General features: G+C 44.2%; 2 protein-coding genes across 11 annotated transcripts in view; one reads left to right on the top strand and one right to left on the bottom strand.

Moving 5' to 3' along the window:
* The window catches only part of LOC121456248 (mediator of RNA polymerase II transcription subunit 1), a 42004-nt gene extending 34152 nt beyond the window's left edge, over positions 1-7852 (bottom strand). For all 3 annotated transcript variants that reach the window (XM_041664195.1, XM_041664197.1, XM_041664196.1), the window contains exons 1-2: positions 7643-7852; positions 3104-3210 (exon numbers count right to left, since the gene is read on the bottom strand). In XM_041664195.1, the coding sequence (XP_041520129.1) occupies positions 3104-3210; positions 7643-7667 (132 nt within the window). In that variant the 5' untranslated portion in view covers positions 7668-7852. The remainder of the gene's footprint in view (positions 1-3103; positions 3211-7642) is intronic.
* Positions 7853-16259: 8407 nt separating this feature from the next.
* LOC121456165 (cyclin-dependent kinase 12) overlaps positions 16260-20126 on the top strand; it is a 77663-nt gene continuing 73796 nt past the window's right edge. For all 8 annotated transcript variants that reach the window (XR_005975608.1, XR_005975607.1, XM_041664035.1 and 5 more), the window contains exon 1: positions 16260-17835. Coding sequence is in view for 6 of the 8 variants with exons in the window: in XM_041664035.1 (XP_041519969.1) it covers positions 16793-17835 (1043 nt within the window). In the remaining 2 variants the exon portion in view is untranslated. The remainder of the gene's footprint in view (positions 17836-20126) is intronic.

Here is a 20126-nt window from a genome sequence, read left to right as displayed (position 1 = left end):
GGATGGAGATATAGCTCAGCTGGGAGACCAATGGCCCGTATGAACAAAGTCCTGGCTTCAATCTCAAGACAGGGCAGTAACTGGTCATGAACATGTAACAAGGACATGGTGGCATTTGCCTGTAACTCAGCACTGAGAGGTAGGAGTAAGATGTAGGCTAAAGACGACTTCAAGGTCACCCTCATCTGTAAGCTAGATCATATGATCCTTACAAAAACATTATGTTGTTTGATCTCCAAGTTTGAGGCCAGTCTGGTCTACAGAGTTCCAGGACAGCCTGGACTATAGAGAAACCCTGTCTTAAAACAATACAACAAAACTACACTAAGAACATTCACCCATTAATAAAAAAAACAAAAAACAAACAAAGAAACAACAAAAAAACAAAACAAAACACTAGGAGCTAGAGAAGGGGTTCAGGATAAGAGAACTGGCTTGCTTCTCCACCCACCCCCGAGACAAGGTTTCTCTGTGTATCAACAGCCCTAGTAGTCCTGGAACTAGCTCTTGTAGACCAAGCTGAACTTGATCTCACAGAGTTCTGCCTGCTTCTGCCTCCTAAGTGCTAAGATTAAAGGCATGTGCCACCACCATCTGGGGAACTGGCCATTCTTTTTTTTTTTTAAGATTTATTTATTTATTATGTATACAACATTCCTTCCATGTATGCTTGCATGCCAGAAGAGGGCACCAGATCTCATTGTAGATGGCTTTGGGCCACCATGTTGTTGCTGGGAATTGAACTAAGGACCTCTGGAAGAACAGTCAGTGCTCTTGATTTGAGTCCCAGCACACAACATGGTGGCTCACAACCATCTATAACTCAAGTTCCAGGGGATCTGATGACTTCTTCTGGCCAAGATACATGCAGACAAAACACCCACACATAGAAAACCAAAAAAAGAAACAAAACTTGGAAAAGCAAACCAGAATTACATGCTTTCATGAGAAAACATAACTTCACAGAGATTACATAATTTATTCAAATCACATAGTAGCAAGTACTACAATCAAGTCTGATATACAGGGTTTGGTTTTGGTTCATTTATTCTCTCTTGCTAGTGAATGAACTGTGTATCTTATACATGCAAGGCAAATGCTCTACCACTGAAATAATTACACACCTTGCCTCTAAAACACAGTTCTTTTTTTTTTTAAAGATTTATTTATTTATTATATATACAACATTCTGCCTCCATGTATGCCCACATGCCAGAGGAGGGTGCCAGATCTCATTACAGATGGTTGTGAGCCACCATGTGGTTGCTGGGAATTGAACTCAGGACCTCTGGAAGAGCAGCCAGTGCTCTTAACCGCTGAGCCATCTCTCCAGCCCCCCACAGTTCTTTTTTTTAAAGATTTTTTTATTTTTAAGATTTATTTATTTATTACATATACAATGTTCTGCCTGCATGTATGCCTGTATGCCAGAAGAGGGCATCAGTTCTTAGTACAGATGGTTGTGAGCCACCATGTGGGTGCTGGGAATTGAACTCAGTTCCTCTGGAAGAGCAACCAGTGCTCTTAACCTCTGAGCCACCTCTTCAGCCCCTAAAATACAGTTCTTTATTAACAAACTTGCCTCTTTTATTAGCAATAGTCTAATGATTGGTCAGGTAAATGATAATGAACTGGACTTACCCTGGAGCTAAAGGGAACTTTGGTGGGAAGGAGAGAATAGTCTCATTAAAGTATAATATATACACAGAAGTGTTAAAACATAAATCGCTGACCAGGCGGTGTGGTACACACCTTTAATCCCAGCACTTGGGAGGCAGGGGCGGGTGGGTCTCTGTGAGCTCGAGGCCAGCTTGGTCTACAAAAGCTAGTTCCAGTACAGGCTCCAAAGCTACAGAGAAACCCTGTCTCGAAAAAAACCAATAAAAATAAATAAATCACTGTTTTTTCATGATCAGAAAGTGAAGTAAATGAACATTTAGCAAAATTGTTACCATGCTTTTCCAGTGTTCCACCTTCCACTGAAGTAGCTCAAGTATCACCACACTGGTTTATGACTTAGAGGGAAATAATAATACGAGAGGGAAAGATACTCATTGACAGTGAATGGGCACCAAACAAGAGTTAAGAAAAACAAAGAACAAATCAAAAAACCTCAAAATGAATGAGACCCTATTTCAAACAGACCAGAGAAAAACTAGATAGAGTAGAGATGGCGGGACTCAACTGTAACCTGGGCACCAGGGAAGGTAAGGCAGGATGGCCTCAGCCATAGACCAAGCTGAAGGCTGACCTAAGCTACACACACACCCTGACTCAAAAGGACTGTGCTACAGGCTACTCGGGAAGCTGAAGCAGGCAGGAGGATCTGTATACTTTTCAAAGGCTGCCTGAGCTACACAACAAGTTCAATGCCAGTTTGGGTAAGTGCCTGACCAAACCAAGTTCAGGGCCAGAGACGGACAGGTAAGATTCTGCTTCTTGCCGGGTGGGCGGTGGTGGTACACGCCTTAATCGCAGCACTTGGGAGGCAGAGGCAGCAAGAACTCTGTGAGACTGAAGCCAGCCTGGACTAAAAAGCGGAATTCAAGGACAGTTAGGGTTACACAAAGAAACCCTGTATCAAAAAAAAAGATTCTGCTTCTGAACCAAAAACAATATTGCTCTGCACTGACAATGAACAGCAGAGCAGAACAAATATGTACACTATTTATACTGTTTTAACTATTGTCAAGTAATGTAGAGATTTGCTTAAAGTATAGAAGAGGATGTTTAAAATATGCAAAGATAATGCTTTTTTTTTCTTTTAATGTTTTTTGAGGCAAGGTTTCTCTGTGTAGCCCTGGAACTCACTCTGTAGACCAGGCTGGCCTTGAACCCTCAGAGATCGACCTGTCTCTGCAACTGAGTGCGGGGATAAAAGGCATGCCAACAAGTCCAGTTGACAGTCTTTTAAAACAAGGAACTTAAGAACTCATGGATTTTAGGATCTATGAGGAGTCCTAGAATACCCCTGTAGATAACGGGAATTCGAGCCACTTCCTTCCTAAGCTTGCCTCTGAAATCAATACCCACCATGGATTCAGAAAGATTGCTTTATTAAGTAATTCCCTTAGTACTTAACCCATTTAGCCACAATTCTCACCATGACTTGACGCACAAGCTTAATGGTTTCACTCCAAGGTCTATTTTGGTTAAATTTTGCATGGAGCCGTTCCAAGAGGGAACTCATCTTACTCAGCTTTTCCGACTCTATAACAGAAACAGAAAACATCATTAGACACTCTGACATCAAGACCTCCACCATTTCTCTTACAGACAATCCCTGTATTTCACTTATGAACTGCCAAAATATTTTTAATATCATTTACTCTAAAACAAAGAAAGCTAGGCATGGCTGCCCACAGCTTCAATGCCAGCACTGGAAAGACTGAGGCAGGTTTGTGAATTCAAGGCTAGCCTGAGCTACAGAGGAAGATCATGTTGTAAAAGTACTCGTACACACAATATTTTCTAACTTATTTTCCTAAGAGACAGGGTCTTACTATTCCATTTTGTAGGCCTTGAATTCTTAGACGCAACAATCCTCCTGCCCTAGGCTCCTGGGTAGCTGTGATTACATGTATATACTATGTATGGCTTAGAAGATAGTTTTCAATTTTTATGCCAGGAATGGTGATGTACACTTTTTATCCTAGCGCTCAGAAGGAAGAAGCAGTCATATCTTTGTGATGTCAAGAACAGTCTAGTCTATATGAGACCGTCTTAATACAAACAATAAAAACCAAGGGGCTATAAAAACGACTACGTAGTTAAGAGCACTAGCCGCTCTTCGCGAGGATCTGGTTAGATTCCTAGCATCCATATATCAGTTTACAAACATCTCTATCTCCAATTGCAGGGGATCTGACACTCTCCTCTGGCCTCCTGAGGCCCAAGGCACACATGCTGTGCAGACGTACAAGCCAAATACCCACACACATAAAACAAACATTTAAAATACTACTAGTAACAAAAACAAAACAAACTTGATCATTATTTGTATCTGGATGTCTGTGTATGTGTATAAGTACGGGTATTAGCCTACCACAGTACCTGTGAAGGTCAGAGGACAACATGCTTCAAGCGATCTTTGTCTTTTATTATGAGGCCAAGAATCTTTCTAGCCTAGATATTTTGTTGGTTTGGTTTTAGACAGGGTCTAAACAGTCTGGTTTTGAACACATAGAGATCCCCCGCCTCTGCCTCTTGGATACTAGGATCAAAGCAGTGTTCCACAATGCTTTACCTATCCTTTTAAGCACACTAGCTGAACTTTTGGAGGATCTGGGTTCGAATCTCAGAATCCACATAGCAGCTCATACCATATCTAACTCCAGTACCAGAGGATCTGATGGCCTTGTCTGGCCTCCAAGGACACCAGATATATATTTGGTAGCCAGAAATACATGAAGACAAAACAACCACATACATGAAATATTCTTTTTTTTAAGTGTTATCAACCAAGAAATGGTGGCACATGCCTTCAATCCCAGCATACGGGAGGCAGAGGAAGGAGGATCTCTTTGATTTTGAGGCCAGTCTGGTCTACAAAGTGAGTTCCAGGACACCCAGGTTTAGCACGATTAATAAAAATCCAGAGACAGAAACTGGGGTTCATCCTAAACCATCCACTGGCTCATACCTTGACCTCAGTCTGAAATGACAGTCCTGCCTCCAGGAATGTCAGAATGAAACTGTGTGTGAGCTGTCTCCTCCTATTCTATAGTCCTCTCTAGGGCTGGGATTAAAGGCATGCAACACTACCGCCCAGTTTCCATGGCAAACTAGTGTGGCTGCTGGTATTAAAGTTGTGCATCATCACTGCCCTGGTCTATAAAGCTGACAGTGAGGCTGTTTTACTCTCTGATCTTCAATAAAGTTTTATTTATTAAAATACAAATGAAATACCATTATACCCAGGGCAGACACCCTGTCTTAAAAAAAAAAAAAGTTACTTATGTGTGAGGTTTTTTGCCTGCATGTATGTGCACCCCATCTGTTCAGTACTCAAGTGGTCAGAAAGTGGCACCAGGACCCCTAAAACTAGAGTTACAGATGGTTGTGAGCTGCCATGTAGGTGTGTGGGTTCTGGGATCCGAATTCTGGGCCTAATGCCAAGAGCAGTAAGGGCTCTTAATCACTTAGCCCCTTTATTCCTTTCTGAGACGGTGTCTCATGGCCCATGCTGACCTCCAGGTCTATTGGGCAGATGACCTTGAAGGCTGAAGTTAAGGCATCTGTTGCCATATAAGAGCATGAGCTCAATTCCAGAATCCACAGTGGATAAAAGTAACTGACTCCTGCAAGTTGTCCTCTGACTACCACACTCACCCTGTGGCAGATGCACCATCTCTAAACAAATAAATTCAAGGGCTGCCCTTGACCTCCTGATGTTCCTACCTCTACCTCCAAACTGCTGGGTTTATAAACATGAGCCAGCTCCCAGGCTTGAGTTTTAGACTAGATTATCCTATGCGATGTGTGCCACAGACACCCTTTGGGGGGGGAGGTGTCTCTAACTGGGACCTGGGAATCACTGATTAGGCTCACTGAGAGAGCTCCAAAGACCTGCCTGTCTCGTCCTCCATAGTACGGGTCTTTAGCACAAGAAGCATTTTATCAAGCGACTAGATTGTCTAGCCTTTCCACCTCCACCCCCGAGGGAGGTCTCACACAGCCCAGTTAGCCTTGAACTTGCTGAGCAGGGGAGAACAGTCGAAGTTCTCCTCCTCCTGCCTCTACTTCTCAGTAGTGCAATTATAGGCATGCCGGCCCCAGCTTCTATCAAACATTTAATTGGAACCAAAAAATAACTTTTAATTACATAAATACACATGTAATATCTTGAATAAAAATTTTTAAGTACAATCTGAAAAAAAATGTAACTAGTTTTCAGTATGAAAACACTTATTTCATTAATTTGGGAGCATAATTGTTGTTACTTCCCCCTTTTTCCTTCTCTTTTGGTGCTGGGGATTGGACCCAGGAAGATGAACACCCTTGCTCTATCTATACCCCCAGTCCCTAAATCATTTTTTAAGTTAACATACAAAGAAATGGAGATCATGAGGCCAGACAGTGGTGGCGCACGCCTTTAATACCCGCACTCAGGATGCAGAGGCAGGTGGGTTTCTGTGAGTTTGAGGCCAGTATTGTCTACAGAGCTAGTTTCAGGACAGCTAGGACTGTTACACAGAGAAGCCCTGTCTTGAAAAAAAAAAACAACAAAACAAAACAGAAAAAAAAAGGAAAAAAGAAAGAAATGGGGATCACTTTGGCATTCTTATGCATCTAGAACATCACAATTTGTCCTAATTCTTCTTCCTCCAACTCCATCAATGCCCCAACCTCCGCACAGCCCTGCCTTCCACTCTCATGGCACATTTCATTAACCTTTCTTCCCTTAAAATCGCCTCATGCCAGGCGGTGGTGGCGCACGCCTTTAATCCCAGCACTCAGGATGCAGAGGCTGGTGGGTTTCTATGAATTTGAAACCAGCCTGGTCTACTAAGCAGTTCCAGGACAGCCAGGGCTACACAGAGAAAGCATGTCTTGAAGAAGAAAAAAAAAGTATCTTCACATGGGTCTGTATTTTCAAAGTCAACACATACATAAACACATACTTAAGTCTAGACTCCTCATAAGAGGGAAAATGTGGCATCTGTCTAAGTATGGCTTATTTCGCTGCCCCATTTTCCTACATGGGTCATGGCTTCAGTTTGGATAAACCAGGTGATACGCATTTAGGTAGTGAGGGGAGGATCTGAACCAAGATTCGGGAGGCAAAGGCAGCTGGATCTCTAAGTTCCAGATCACCGGGCCTACAGATAGAGTTCCAGGCCAGCCAAAGCTACAGAGGGAAACTCTGGGTCAAAAAACAAAATAAAAAGAAACCAAATTAAAAAAAAAGCAAACAAACTTTAAAACAAAACAAACAAAAATAATAAAAACCTCTTGTTGACCGTACAGGGTACAGGTTTGTAAGCTTGTAGTTGGGAGGACGAGGCAGGAAGACTGTCCTGACCTGAAGGCTAACTTAGGCTACACAGGAAGACCTTGTCTCAAAACCAAAAAGATTCAATCTCGCCCTTTTTCCTGCCCTCTTCTGGGAAATTGCTTTTTTTTGGGGGGGGGGGGGCTGTTCCTAACACATCCTTCCAATCTCTCTTTAAAGCCACACTGTTCAAACACAATTAAAAGAGCAGTCTTTAAAACGCACGACACAGGACTTGAACTCTGACAAGAGACCTAACCGTGTCTGTCATTCAAGCTAAGCCCTCCATGACCCTGTTGTGTCTTCCTGTCATAGCATATTCAGACTTCGCTCGCGGAACAAAGAGGTTTACTAGTTTCCGTTTTCACTCTCCCGGAGTCCCACCAGGTTAAGCGACCCTGAGACTCAACCAACTCGTGCTGGTGCGGAAAACCTTTCACAAAGGGGGAGGGGAGAGCACCTCGGAGCTGGCGCTCCGTCCTCGCCAACACAGAGACGAGCTGATATACACGATCTAATATACACATTCCACCGGACCCAGTTCCGTGCAATGTGGCCCTGGAGGGGCGTGGGTCCCCACCTCCTCTCAAAGATTGGCTCGCCACACTTGTGTCCCGCCCCCTCTTGCACCCCCGTTCCGTCACTCACCCTCGGTTTCCCCCTGAGCCTTCATCCTGACAGCAGCGAGATCTTGGGTCGGCCACGGGAGGGGAAGCGTTTCCCCACCACTAAGAGGGGAACCAAGTTGGCTTGCGCTCCGGGGAAGCAGCGCACCAGCGGCCCCCACTCTTCCGGGGAAGGCTCAATCTGAAGTCCCTGGCGGCAAGAAGAGAAGGGTGCTCGCGGCCGCCGCCATCTTCCCCAACGGAACTTCCCAAAAATCGCGAGATTAATCGTGTTCCTGCGAGACAGAGGAAGACGGAAAAAGCCCCGAAATCTCGCGAAAATTGGCTGATTCGGCCTTTCCTTACCGCGGGATTTCGAACAGGCCCGTCCCCGATTGGCTCAGTTTGCACACCTTTGCGTTTTTAGGTGCGAGCTCTTAGAGTTGGCGTCTCTTGGAAACGTTCTGTTTTCATTTTGACAGATATACAATTTGTAAATTAAAAGCTTTAGTTCTCAGGCTGGGCCGTGGTGGCGCACGCCTTTAATCCCAGCACTCAGGAGGCAGAGGCAGGTGGTTCTCTGTGAGTTTGAGACCAGCCTGGTCTACAGAGCGAGTTCCAGGACAGGCTCCAAAGCTACAGAGAAACCTGTCTCGGAAAAAAAAAAATAATAATAATAATCTCTCTACTGAAAGAAGATCTTCAATTAGATTTTTTTTTGGGGGGGTGATTTTTTTGAGAAATTAGGGTTTCTCTCTATAACAACTCTAACGGTGCTGGAACTCACAGAGATCCGCCTGCCTCTGCCTCCCAAGTGCTGGAATTAAAGGCTTTCGCCGCCGCCACCCAGCTTCAATGAGTTTTGATGTCAGTACTATTTTTTCAAAGATAAGTAATATTTCACAGGGCTTGTAACTGACGAGTAGAACACTTGCTTAGTATTCCCGAAGTCCTGGGTTTAGCGCCTAACTAAGGAATGTGGAAAGATGAAATTTCCAGAACCAGTGGCAGTTATGTTGTTTAATAAAATAATCGCATTATATTAAATATGTTATTCGCCTGGGATGTAACTCGTTTGGTAGAGTGCTTGCTTAGCATGCAGAAGCGCTGGGGATGAGTCCCATCACAACATAATCCAAGCTAGGTGGCTCTGCCTGTAATTCTGCCATTGAGAGGTTAGGCAGGAAGATCAAGGTCACTGGCTGCTACATAGCAATTCAAAACTTGCCTGAGCTACGAGATGGCTTTTCAAAAAAATGGTTTCAGGCTGGCAAAACGGTTCAGTCGGTAAAGGCACCTGCTGCCAAGTGATATGAATTCCATCCCTGGGACAGATTTGGTGAGAGGTAAGAACTTGCTCCTGGAAATTTTCCTCTGACAGCCATTCATGTGCCATGGTGCAGGAACCCAAAATAAATCAAAAGTTGGAATTTTAAAATTTCAAGACCAGTCTGGAATTTGTTAGATTTTATCTAAAAAAAGGGGGGAGGTTGCTGGAGAGATGGCCCCCTGCTTAAGAGCACTTGTTCTTGAAGAGGACCTAAGCTCAACTTCTCACACCCACAAGGCAACTTGCAACAATAACTCCAGGTCCAGGGAATCCAAAACCCTCTTCTGACTGCTGTAGGCACCTGTGATGCGCAGGCATATGAAAAAGCAGAACTCCCACACATAGAAAATAAATAAAATTTTAAAAATGTCTTTAAAGGAAGAAGAAAAGGATTCTGGTGCTGAATCACACAGGTTTGTGTGTGTGTGTTGTTTGTTTTGTTTTACTGTTAGACTGAAGCAGTAAGGCTAGTACTGTCTCTTATACAACTTTGCATTGCTGTGCCTGCCATGGTGCCTGATAAACATTAGATGCTTAAAGAATTATTTCAGTGAGCTGGAGAGGTGGCTCGGTGGTAAAGAATACTGGCTGGCCAGGCAGTGGTGGCGCACGCCTTTAATCCCAGCACTCGGGAGGCAGAGGCAGGCAGATCTCTGTGAGTTCGAGACCAGCCTGGTCTACAGAGCTAGTTCCAGGACAGGCTCCAAAGCCACAGAGAAACCCTGTCTCGAAAAACCAAAAAAAAAAAAGAATACTGGCTGCTCTTCCAGAAAAGACAAGAGATCGATTCCCAGCACCTACATACGTGTTGGTTCACAACCATCGACAACCCCAGTTTCAGTGATCCAGCCTTCTGAACTCACGGGCTAGGTATCAGGACGCATCTGTTGCACCTACATGCATGCAGGCAAAAGACTCATACACATAAAATAAAATAAATCTGAAAACATTTTTAGAAAGAATGATTTCACACACACACAAAGAGATGACTTTGGAAAACAGCCTAGTCATGTCATGCTAAACTTGACATCGTACAAAAATGAACAGTCATATTGATCTAAGAATGTTAAGCTTAATTTTCCCCCTTTGTACAGAGGTCAGGCACTAATTATAATCAACAAGGACTTACATATATCAAACACAGAAACTATTAAGGTATTATCTAAAATTATTTAGAAGATGATACCATAACTTGTGGGGTTTTGTTATTTATAATGTTCTTGGTTTTGAGACAGGCTTCTCCTTTTACCTTTATAAACTGCTATTTGACCATGGGCCATGTCTGTCTCCTTTCTATCAAGAGGCAGTCCTTTGTCCCCTGGGACAAATATCCCTTTCCCTTCTCCGTCTTCCTCTGTCTCCTGTCTTTGTCCCTTGCCCTACTCTCTGCCCCTCTGGGCAATACATCTCCTTTGAGCTGAGAACTTGGTTTTAAAGTCTCTCAAGCATGCATTATTTGAGGTTACCCACACTTGTGTTGATAAATCCTCATAAACAAAAATGACAAGTTCATGGCTTCTAGAACCAAAGACTCAAATTAAAAGACAGCAGTGATATCAGTGGATGAAAGTTCTTTGTGTGGTTTTGTTGTTTTGTTTGTTTGTTTATTTTTTGAGACAGGTTTCTCTGTGTAGCCCAAGTTGTCCTGGTACTCACTGTATAGACCAGGATGGCCTCAAGCTTCAGGATCCACCTGCCTCTATTTCCCTAGTGCTGGGATTAAATTCGTGTGCTACCACTACTAAGCAAGTTCCTCCTCCTCCTCCTCCTCCTCCTCCTCCTCCTCCTCCTCTTCTTCTTCTTCTTCTTCTTGTACTTGAGAATAACTGCTCCTTATAGTTTGGATTTTTTTCTCTAGTTTGCTGAATTTTAACCAAAACCTAAGTTTGTTGCCAAACACACTTTTTTCTTTGAGATTTTATTATTTTTATTTTATGTGTATGAATGTTTGCCTGAATGTATACCTGTGTACCACATGAATGCAGTATCATTGGAGGGCACAAGAGGACATGGGATCCTCTGAAACTGGAGTTACAGGTGGTTGTGAGCCACCATGTGGCTGGATATTGAATAACAGTTTTCTGGACAGGTAGCAAGTTCTCTTAGTTGCTGAGCCATCTCTCTAGCCACAAACACATGCAATCTTAGCACTCTGTAAAAGGATTGTGAGTTCCAGGTCAGCCTGGGCTACATTTGAGAAAGTCCTTCAAAAACAAACAACAATCAAAACCAACCAGCAGTGCATGGTAGCACATGCCTACCATTTCGGTGTTCAAATATCCTAACAGGTAATGTGCTTTATATGAGTAGGCACCACAGCAGAATACATCTAATAAGAAGAAATCTTTGTACATATCTGCAAATGTACAAAGATTTTTTTCTTTTCTTTTTTTACTTTTTCTTTTCCTCTTTTTTTTTTTTTGGTTTATTTTTTCAAAACCGGGTTTCTCTGTAGGTTTGGAGCCTGTCCTAGAGCTTGCTCTTGTAGACCAGGCTGGCCTTGAACTCACAGAGATCCACCTGTCTCTGCCTCCTGAGTGCTGGGATTAGGTGTGTGCCATCACCGCCCAGCTTCTGCAAACGTTCTTAGTGTGTTTGTGTATTTGTGATGTATATGGGGATGCTATTGTGTGACAGCACCTTTCCTAGGCAATGCACACTCACACACACACACTCTGCTCACACCTAGACAGGTAGCTCACTACACGATAGGGCCAAATTCCAACTAGGTAAACCAAAAAGATTTACTAGAGTTACTGCAGGAATATGACTGAGGGGTTACTTCCAGAACAGAAATGATTCAAAGCCCACCCCAGCACGGTGACATCTCACAAAAGCTGGGAACCAGAAGCACACAGGTTGGACAGTGTCCTTTCCAAGTGACGTAGTAGGTCTAAACTTCTTCAAGGCAGTTAAGCTGGCTTCTGCTTCTTCCAGGCAGCAGAACTAGTTTCAGAATCTTTGTGGCTTAGATTTTCTGGGAATATCCTTTGTAGCTTGGCTCTTGGGAAGAAGGGGTCTGGTGAATTTGGTCAGTTTTAGGGACTTCCTGAAGCGATTTTAAGTTGTTTACCTTGGGGTTTAAGGAGTGTCTCTGAAGGGTAGGATCCCCACCACCACCACCATCCACAGGGGTTCTCTGTGTATTTCCGGCTGTCCTGGAACTCACCATATAACCCAGGTGATCCTTTAACTCACAAAGATCTTCTTGCCTCTACTCCTGGAGGCTGGGATAAAAGATATATGTCATCATACCCACTCTGTACCCAGGATTTTAAGTGCTTTAGACACTACTATTGAGTTATATTACCATCTAGGTCTTTTTCAGATCTCTGTGTCATTCTAGATAAAAGAAGCAAACTGCTATAATCTAAAGCTTCCCTGAGGTCTTCTGTTAGTCTGGAGACATGGATCTGGTAGAAGTTTTTTGTTTTTGTTTTGTTTTGTTTTTGAGGCAGAGTTTCTTTGTTTTGGTAGAGTTTTTTTTTTTTTAAGATTGATTTATTTATTATGTATACAGTGTTCTGTCTGCATGTGTGCCTGTTAGCCAGAAGAGGGCGCCAGATCTCATTACAGATGGTTGCGAGTCACCACGTGGTTGCTGGGAATTGAACTCAGGACCTCTGGATTAGTAGCCAGGGCGCTCTCTCTCTCCCACCCGAGGTTCTTATTATAAGGGAGAGCACAGGCAGAGAGGCGGAGACATCTGAGAGCGTCCAGAGTGAACATGACCAGCCAGCCGACTGAACCCAGCCTTGTGAGGAGGGGAACGAGAAGCCAAGAGGCCAGGAGAGTGGGATTAAAACAAGGAAATGGCTGAGTTTTGTAGGGAGTAGCAGCTGGGGAGAAGACTGTGAGTGGGAGAGGTTGCGGTGGGGGTGGGGTGAGATGTTCTGTGGTGTGTTAAACAGGCACGGCAGGTGGCCGTTTGTCCTGGGGTTTGAAACCTAACACTTTCACATAGAAACTTTCTATGCAAATAAGCACAAATGTCTATACTCAGTGTAGCTAGGAAAATGTAAAGTTTACAAAGCTTGTAAATCTCTTAAGTCTGAGGCCGGCTTGAGTAAGATGGGACTTTGCCAAAAAATAAAATGAGCTGGTAGTGGTGGCACAAACCTTTGATTCTAGCTCGTGGGAGGCAGAGGCAGACAAACTTCTGTAAGTTCTAGGCCAAGAGCTCCACATCTCCTCCTCCCCCCAATCTCAAAGAACATTAAAAAATGCATTCAAGGAAGAAAGATAAATATTTAAGTAATCAAGGTATACACAAAGAATATCTTGCCGGGTGGTGGTGGCGCACGCCTGTAATCCCAGCACTCGGGAGGCAGAGGCAGGCGGATCTCTGTGAGTTCGAGACCAGCCTGGTCTACAGAGCTAGTTCCAGGACAGGATCCAAAACCACAGAGAAACCTTGTCTCGAAAAAAAACCAAAAAAAAAAAAAGAATATCTTGGTCTGATTTGGTGGATTTCATTACATATGGTTGTGAACTATGTGGTTGCTGGGAATTGAACTCAGGACCTCTGGAAAAACAATCAGTGCTCTTAACCTGTGAGCCATCTCTCCAGCCCCACAATCATTATTATTATATTATTTATTTTTTTTTTTTTTATTGTTTTTCGAGACAGGGTTTCTCTTTGTTACTTTGGAGCCTGTCCTGGAACGAGCTCTTGTAGACCAGGCTGGCCTCTAACTCACAAAGATCCGCCTGCCTCTGCCTCCTGAGTGTTGGGATTAAAGGTGTGCTCCACCACTGCCTGGCCGCAATCATTATTTTTTTTTTAAAGATTTATTTATTTATACAGTATCCTGCCTGTAGGCCAGAAGAGGGCACCAGATCTATAGATGGTTGTGAGCCACTACATGTTTGCTGGGAATTGAACTCAGGACCTTTGGAAGAGCAGTCAGTGCTCTTAACTGCTGAGCCATCTCTCCAGCCCCCCTCCCCCACAATCACTATTTTTACACAAGCACTCTTCTCATTGTTATTGTGAGAATTCATGGAATTCACAATTTCATTTTTCACCTTTTTTCTCTGTGTAACAGCTCTGAATGTCCTGGAACTTGCTTTGTAGACCAGGAGTTTACAAATTTTGTATTTAAAAAATCTGAGAGGCCCACATGGCAATACTTGCCTATGATTTCAGCGTTATGACACCTGAGCAGGTGAACATGAGTGTCTTGGAGACTCCAAGACACCAGGAGAGGTGAAAGGATGAGGAAAGAAAAGGAAAAAAGAAATTTTAGACACAAAATTTCCTAGGATAGAATTTTATTGCTGAGTGGGTGGTGGTGCACATCTTTAATCCCAGCATTTGGGAGAGACAGGTGGATCTCAATGAATTAGCAGCCAGCCTGGCCTACCTGAAAAACAAAAAGATTTTAATCTACCAAAAAATGTGCAATGCAAGACAAATACTCCTTAGGGAACCGCAGCTGGTATTTCCTGTACGGGGTGCAAATGTGCTTAGATCTAGGTATTCTTTCTGAGTCTCATTTTCTTATCTTTTTGTAGAAATTTGACGTTTGTGATGGCAAAACATCAACCTTTTTTTTTCAATTCATTTGCATAAGTATTTTGCCTACATGTGTGTCTGTGGGAGGGTGTCAGAAGCCCCAGAATTGCCATGTGGGTGCTGGGAACTGAACCTGGGTCCTCTGACTGAGGAGCCAGTGGTCTTAACCACTGAGCCATCTCTCCAGCTCAACAAAACATCAATCTTAGGGGTAGTATATCCCAGAGTTTTCATCCAGCAGCCCTTCAACTTTTCAGGATAATCTATCCTTGTATAAAACTTGCACAATGCATCCAGTCAAGCCAAATTTTCTTTTTTTAGTTAGGGTCTCACTATGCAACACTGGTTGTTCTTCCTCAGCCTCCGGAGTGCTGAATTTAAAGGTATGTTCTAGCAGGTCAGGTTCAAACTGCCTTTTGTTTGAGTCAGGATTTTTTGGTGAAATGGAGCTTTGACTGTCCTGGACTTGATTTGTATCACAGGCTGGTCTTCAACTCACAGTGATCCAACTGTCTCTGCTTCCCGAGTGCTGGGATTAAAGGCGTGCGCCACCACCGCCAGGCTCAAACTGACTTTTAATACCTTTCGTTTTATTATTTATTTATTTGGTTTTTCGAGACAGGGTTTCTCTGTAGCTTTGGAGCCTGTCCTGGAAATAGCTCTTGTAGACCAGGTTGGCCTAGAACTCACAAAGATCTGTCTGCCTCTGCTTCCGGAGTGCTGGGATTAAAAGCTTGTGCCACCACTGCCTGGTTTTTAATACCTTTCTTAAAAGGTCTTCAGAATCTGGATTTAAGTAAACCATTCAGATGACTAAATCCCATTTCCAACCATTATTAACTCCACATATCAACTTCAGTCGTTGTTCCATAGACATTTAAATTTATTTAAAAGGCTGTGAAAGGGGGGGGGGGAGTGGTGGCACAGACCTTTAATCCCCAGCACTCAGGCAGAGGCATTTCAGTTTTTGTGAGTTCCAGTCAGGGTTACACAGAGAGACCCCATCTGAAAAATAAAACCTAAAAGCATGCAGAAAATTTAAAGTATTAAAATATATTAGTTGTAAAAACAAAAATCCAGGAAAAACGTTTTCGTCTGTCATCCCAGCAATAGGGAAGCTGGGGCTGAATCCCGCAATTCTGAGGCCAGCCTGGGCTACAGGGTGACTTCGCTTTGGCGCTCTGCACTAACTTTTCTACCCCTAAACTAACTTCTATGAATCCGGGATTCCTCGCCTGTAAAATCGCAGTGAAGACAGTGTTAAATTTCTTGCTGTGCCCGCCTCTGCTCCCACGTGCTGGGATTAAAGGCGTGTGCCACCACCACCCGCCCCACTGGTTAATCCTGAGGACAGAGAAGATAAATACAGACTGCCTGGCACTTAGTAACAAGCTTTGTTTAAACGTTCAGACTTCCGTTGAAAGAGCCCCAACGTTCATCTGTCCCTTGTTTAAAAAAGATTCCCCAAACCGAAAGACTTCTTAGAAGCGTTCTAAAACGCGTCTCCACCCGAACCTGGCAGTAATTTCCCATGAATTATCAGTTAAGTTTAAGTTTTAAAGGTGAGCGCCGCAACTTCCGCTTTCATAAAGCCCCTCTCAAAAGGGGGAGTTGGAAACGTATCGCGAGAGTCTAACGGGACGCGTATAGGGCTTGGGCCCTGCTCTCGCGTTGTCTGGCGAAGTAATGGGTCACGGTGAAAAGGAAGCGCGAAGTATCGCGGGAGCCGAGGGACCTCTCGCGAGACTTTGGGCGCTCGCCCCTCCCCCTCCACCAAGTGCCGTTTCGGTTTAATCTAGTGTGTGACTGAGTCTGGGTGAGGGAGCGGGATGTGTATGTGAGGTGTCGGGGCGAGGCGGAGGCTAGAGAAGGGGGCTCCCTCGGGGACGAGGGACAAAGCGGGAGCTCAGGCCGCCGAGCCCGGGCGCCGAACCGGGCTACCGGCTAGAGGAAGGGCCCGCGCAGTCCTCCCGGGGCGCCGGAGTCGGCCCCTCAGGCTCGGGCGCTCGGCTTCCTGCTTCCTTGCGGTCCCGGGCTCGCGGGCCTGAAGATCGGCTCGGCGCGGGTGGGCGGCGGCGGCGAGCAGACTCGAGTTGGTGCGGGTGTCTCGCTCCTTCCACCGCCGAGGAACTCTAATTTCTTCCCTCGCTCCTTCCCTCTCCCCCCCCCCCACCTCATGTAGGAGGGCGCTGAGGAGGCGAGAGGGAGGAGGAGCCTGGCCTGCGGTCCCTTCCCTCCCCACCCCCTTTTAGGGGTTCCTTGGTGGGCGTGGGGTCGGGGGGGAGGGTGGGGCTTTTTGGAGTGCTGGGGAACTTTTCCCCCTTCTTCTGGCTCGGGGAAAGGGAATGCCCAATTCCGAGAGACATGGGGGTAAGAAGGACGCGAGCGGAGGAGCTTCTGGAACTTCGCAGCCGTCAGCGGGAGGTGGCAGCTCCAACAGCAGGGAGCGTCACCGCTTGGTGTCGAAGCACAAGCGGCATAAGTCCAAGCACTCCAAAGATACGGGGTTGGTGACCCCCGAAGCAGCATCTTTGGGTACAGTGATCAAACCTTTGGTGGAGTATGATGACATCAGCTCGGATTCAGACACCTTCTCGGATGACAAATCCTTCAAATTAGACAGGAGGGAGAATGATGAGCGTCGTGGAACGGATCGGAGTGACCGCCTGCACAGACATCGTCACCACCAGCACCGGCGGTCTCGAGACTTGCTAAGAACTAAGCAGACCGAGAAAGAAAAAATCCAGGAAGTCTCCAAATCTGGGTCCACGAAGGACCGGATATCAGGAAGTTCAAAGCGTTCAGCGGAGGGGAGTGATGACTATGGGAAGGCACAAGTATCCAAAAGCAGCAGCAAGGAATCCAGGTCATCCAAACTCCACAAGGAGAAGACCCGGAAAGAACGTGAGTTGAAGTCCGGGCACAAGGACCGGAGTAAAAGTCATCGGAAAAGGGAAACACCCAAAAGTTACAAAACGGTGGATAGCCCCAAACGGAGATCCAGGAGTCCGCATAGGAAATGGTCTGACAGTTCCAAGCAAGATGACAGCCCTTCAGGAGCGTCTTATGGCCAAGACTACGACCTTAGCCCCCCAAGGTCTCACACTTCTAGCAATTATGACTCTTACAAGAAGAGTCCTGGGAGTACCTCAAGAAGGCAGTCAGCCAGCCCACCTTACAAAGAGCCTTCTGCTTACCAGTCCAGCGCTCGCTCACCCAGCCCCTACAGTAGACGACAGAGGTCTGTGAGTCCCTATAGCCGGAGACGGTCATCCAGCTACGAAAGGAGCGGCTCTTACAGCGGGAGATCACCCAGTCCCTACGGTCGAAGGCGATCTAGCAGCCCTTTCTTGAGCAAGAGGTCTCTGAGTCGGAGTCCGATCCCCAGGTGAGCTGTTACCTGTCTTTCCTAAGGTCGGGTGGGTTGCGAGCGGTTGGCAATTCGTCCTTATAACGTTTTGTTAAAGCTTGCAGTGTTCGTCTTTGGCTAGGGTGGCTAGTCATTTAGGTAAGTTTGGCTTTTCCTTTAACCCAGAATTGAGAAGTAAAGATTTCACATGCCTCCAGCTGCTCAAGCAAGGTAGGTAGGTACTTGCAGTAATGGGAATCTTCAGTGATAAGAAATCATGCATTTCCCTAGGGAGTGCATGATCTCCAAACTTATTTAGAGCCACTTGTTGCTTTCTTTGTCTTAACTTTGTAAGTCATATTGATACCAGTGTTTAAACTCTATTGAAATTAAGAAGAAAAACGAGAAATTAGAAATTTTCATTAAACTATTTAATTTTATGTGCATTGGTGTGAGGGTGTCAAATTCCCTGGAACTTGAGTTAGAGACAGTTGTGAGCTGCCATGTAGATGCTGGGAATTGAACCTAGGTCCTCAGGTAGGACCAGCCGGTGCTCATATCCTTAAGCTGAGCCACCTCTCCAGCCCCATGAGTTTACATTTCTATTTTGAGTCCGTTTGCCTATTATCCTACCAATTTTGTCTTCTGGGTTACCAAATCTAATTAGTTATATCTTACTGAATAGCCCTATCTTGTAACTGTTTAGTAAAAATTGAGCTAATGAGGGTGTTTTCTTTTTGACATAGAGCCTAGCAGAAAGTGATTCCAAAGAGTTTGAATTTTTTTTTCTAGCACCACTGTTGACTTATTTTAAGATTTTTTCTTTTTTATTACATATATGAGCGTGTTATTTCCATCCATGTATGTGTACATGCATTTATGGTATCCTCAGAGGCCAGAAGAGGGTGTGGAGTCTCCTGTTTCTGGAGTTACAAACAGTTGTGAGCTGCCATGTGGGTGCTGGGATTTGAACCCCGGTGCTCTGGACCACTGAGCTATCTCTCTAACCCAACACTAGCAAGTTTTCCTTGAAATATATGGTAATAATTGCCTTCAGCTTGATATTTCTGTAAGAAAGATGTGTTAATTTGAAATTGCCTATGGAAAATTGTGTTCTTGTTTCATGTCTGAACCCATCACTTTCCACAAAAACAATAGGAGCGTTAGTGTTTTTGGTTTTTCGAGATAGGGTTTCTCTGTAACAGTCCTGGCTGTCCTGGAACTCACTCTATAGACCAGGCTGGCCTGGAACTCACAGAGATCCACCTGCCTCTGCCTCTGCCTCTGCCTCCTGAGTGCTGGGATTAAAGGCATGTGCTACCACTTTCTGGCAGGAGCTTTAGTTTTATCTGAGTGGAATCTTAATATTTCTTTGTAACCTTTGGCAAATGATTCATTTGTCCATACTTGAGTTTCTTTATGTGAAAAATAGGAGTACCTGCTTCAAGGCTGTTGTGAAGATTAATAAATATGAAGCATGTTACTGTATCTTGTACCTAGAATGTACATTTTATGGGTGAAAACCACAGGTAAAGATTAATTCATGCATATGCTTTATAAGTCAGAGTATATTTCACTGTCTAATAGATAAATACACTAAAGTGTATTTGCCTAACTACAGTGCTTAAATTTTCTTAGTATTTTCTCATTCTGGTATTAAAAAAAAATCAAACATAGGTTGAAAGAATTATGATAAACTTGCAGATATCTAACACCTAAATTCTGCAACTAAAATTTATTTATTTATTTATTTATTTATTTATTTATTTATTATGTATACAATATTCTGTCTGTGTGTATGTCTGCAGCCAGAAGAGGACACCAGACCTCATTCCAATGGTTGTGAGCCACCATGTGGTTGCCGGGAATTGAACTCAGAACCTTTGGAAGAGCAGGCAATGCTCTTAACCACTGAGCCATCTCTCCAGCCCCCTGCAATTAACATATTTTGTCACGTCTGTTTATCTTCATTATTTCATCTTTTGTTTAGGTTCATCTCAAAATTGTAGCAAACAGCATACTTTTATAAACATTTACCATACAAACCATTTCTTAGAGTTCATAATTTTTTAGAGAGGTATGATTTATATCTATTGGAATACGTAAGTGATAAATGTACCATTTGTAATGTTGCATAGTTATAAAAGGGAATCTAAGAATTTTATGTTTTTTATAAAGAGTTTCATGCTGTAACCTAGGATGGCCTGAAATTTGCTGTGTATCTTATGCTGGTCTGAAACTGGCCTGAAATTTCCAGCAATCCTACCTTAACCTCTTGACTGTTGGGATTACAGACATTATCTATAAAATTAGGCAGAATATTTGTTTTC

The sequence above is a fragment of the Microtus oregoni genome, unplaced genomic scaffold (assembly GCF_018167655.1).
Source record: "Microtus oregoni isolate MIOR12 unplaced genomic scaffold, Mior012 000015F_ref0000493, whole genome shotgun sequence".
Lineage (NCBI taxonomy): Eukaryota > Metazoa > Chordata > Mammalia > Rodentia > Cricetidae > Microtus > Microtus oregoni.
Note: the sequence above shows the minus strand (reverse complement) of the source record. Positions and strands in the feature narration are given on the sequence as shown.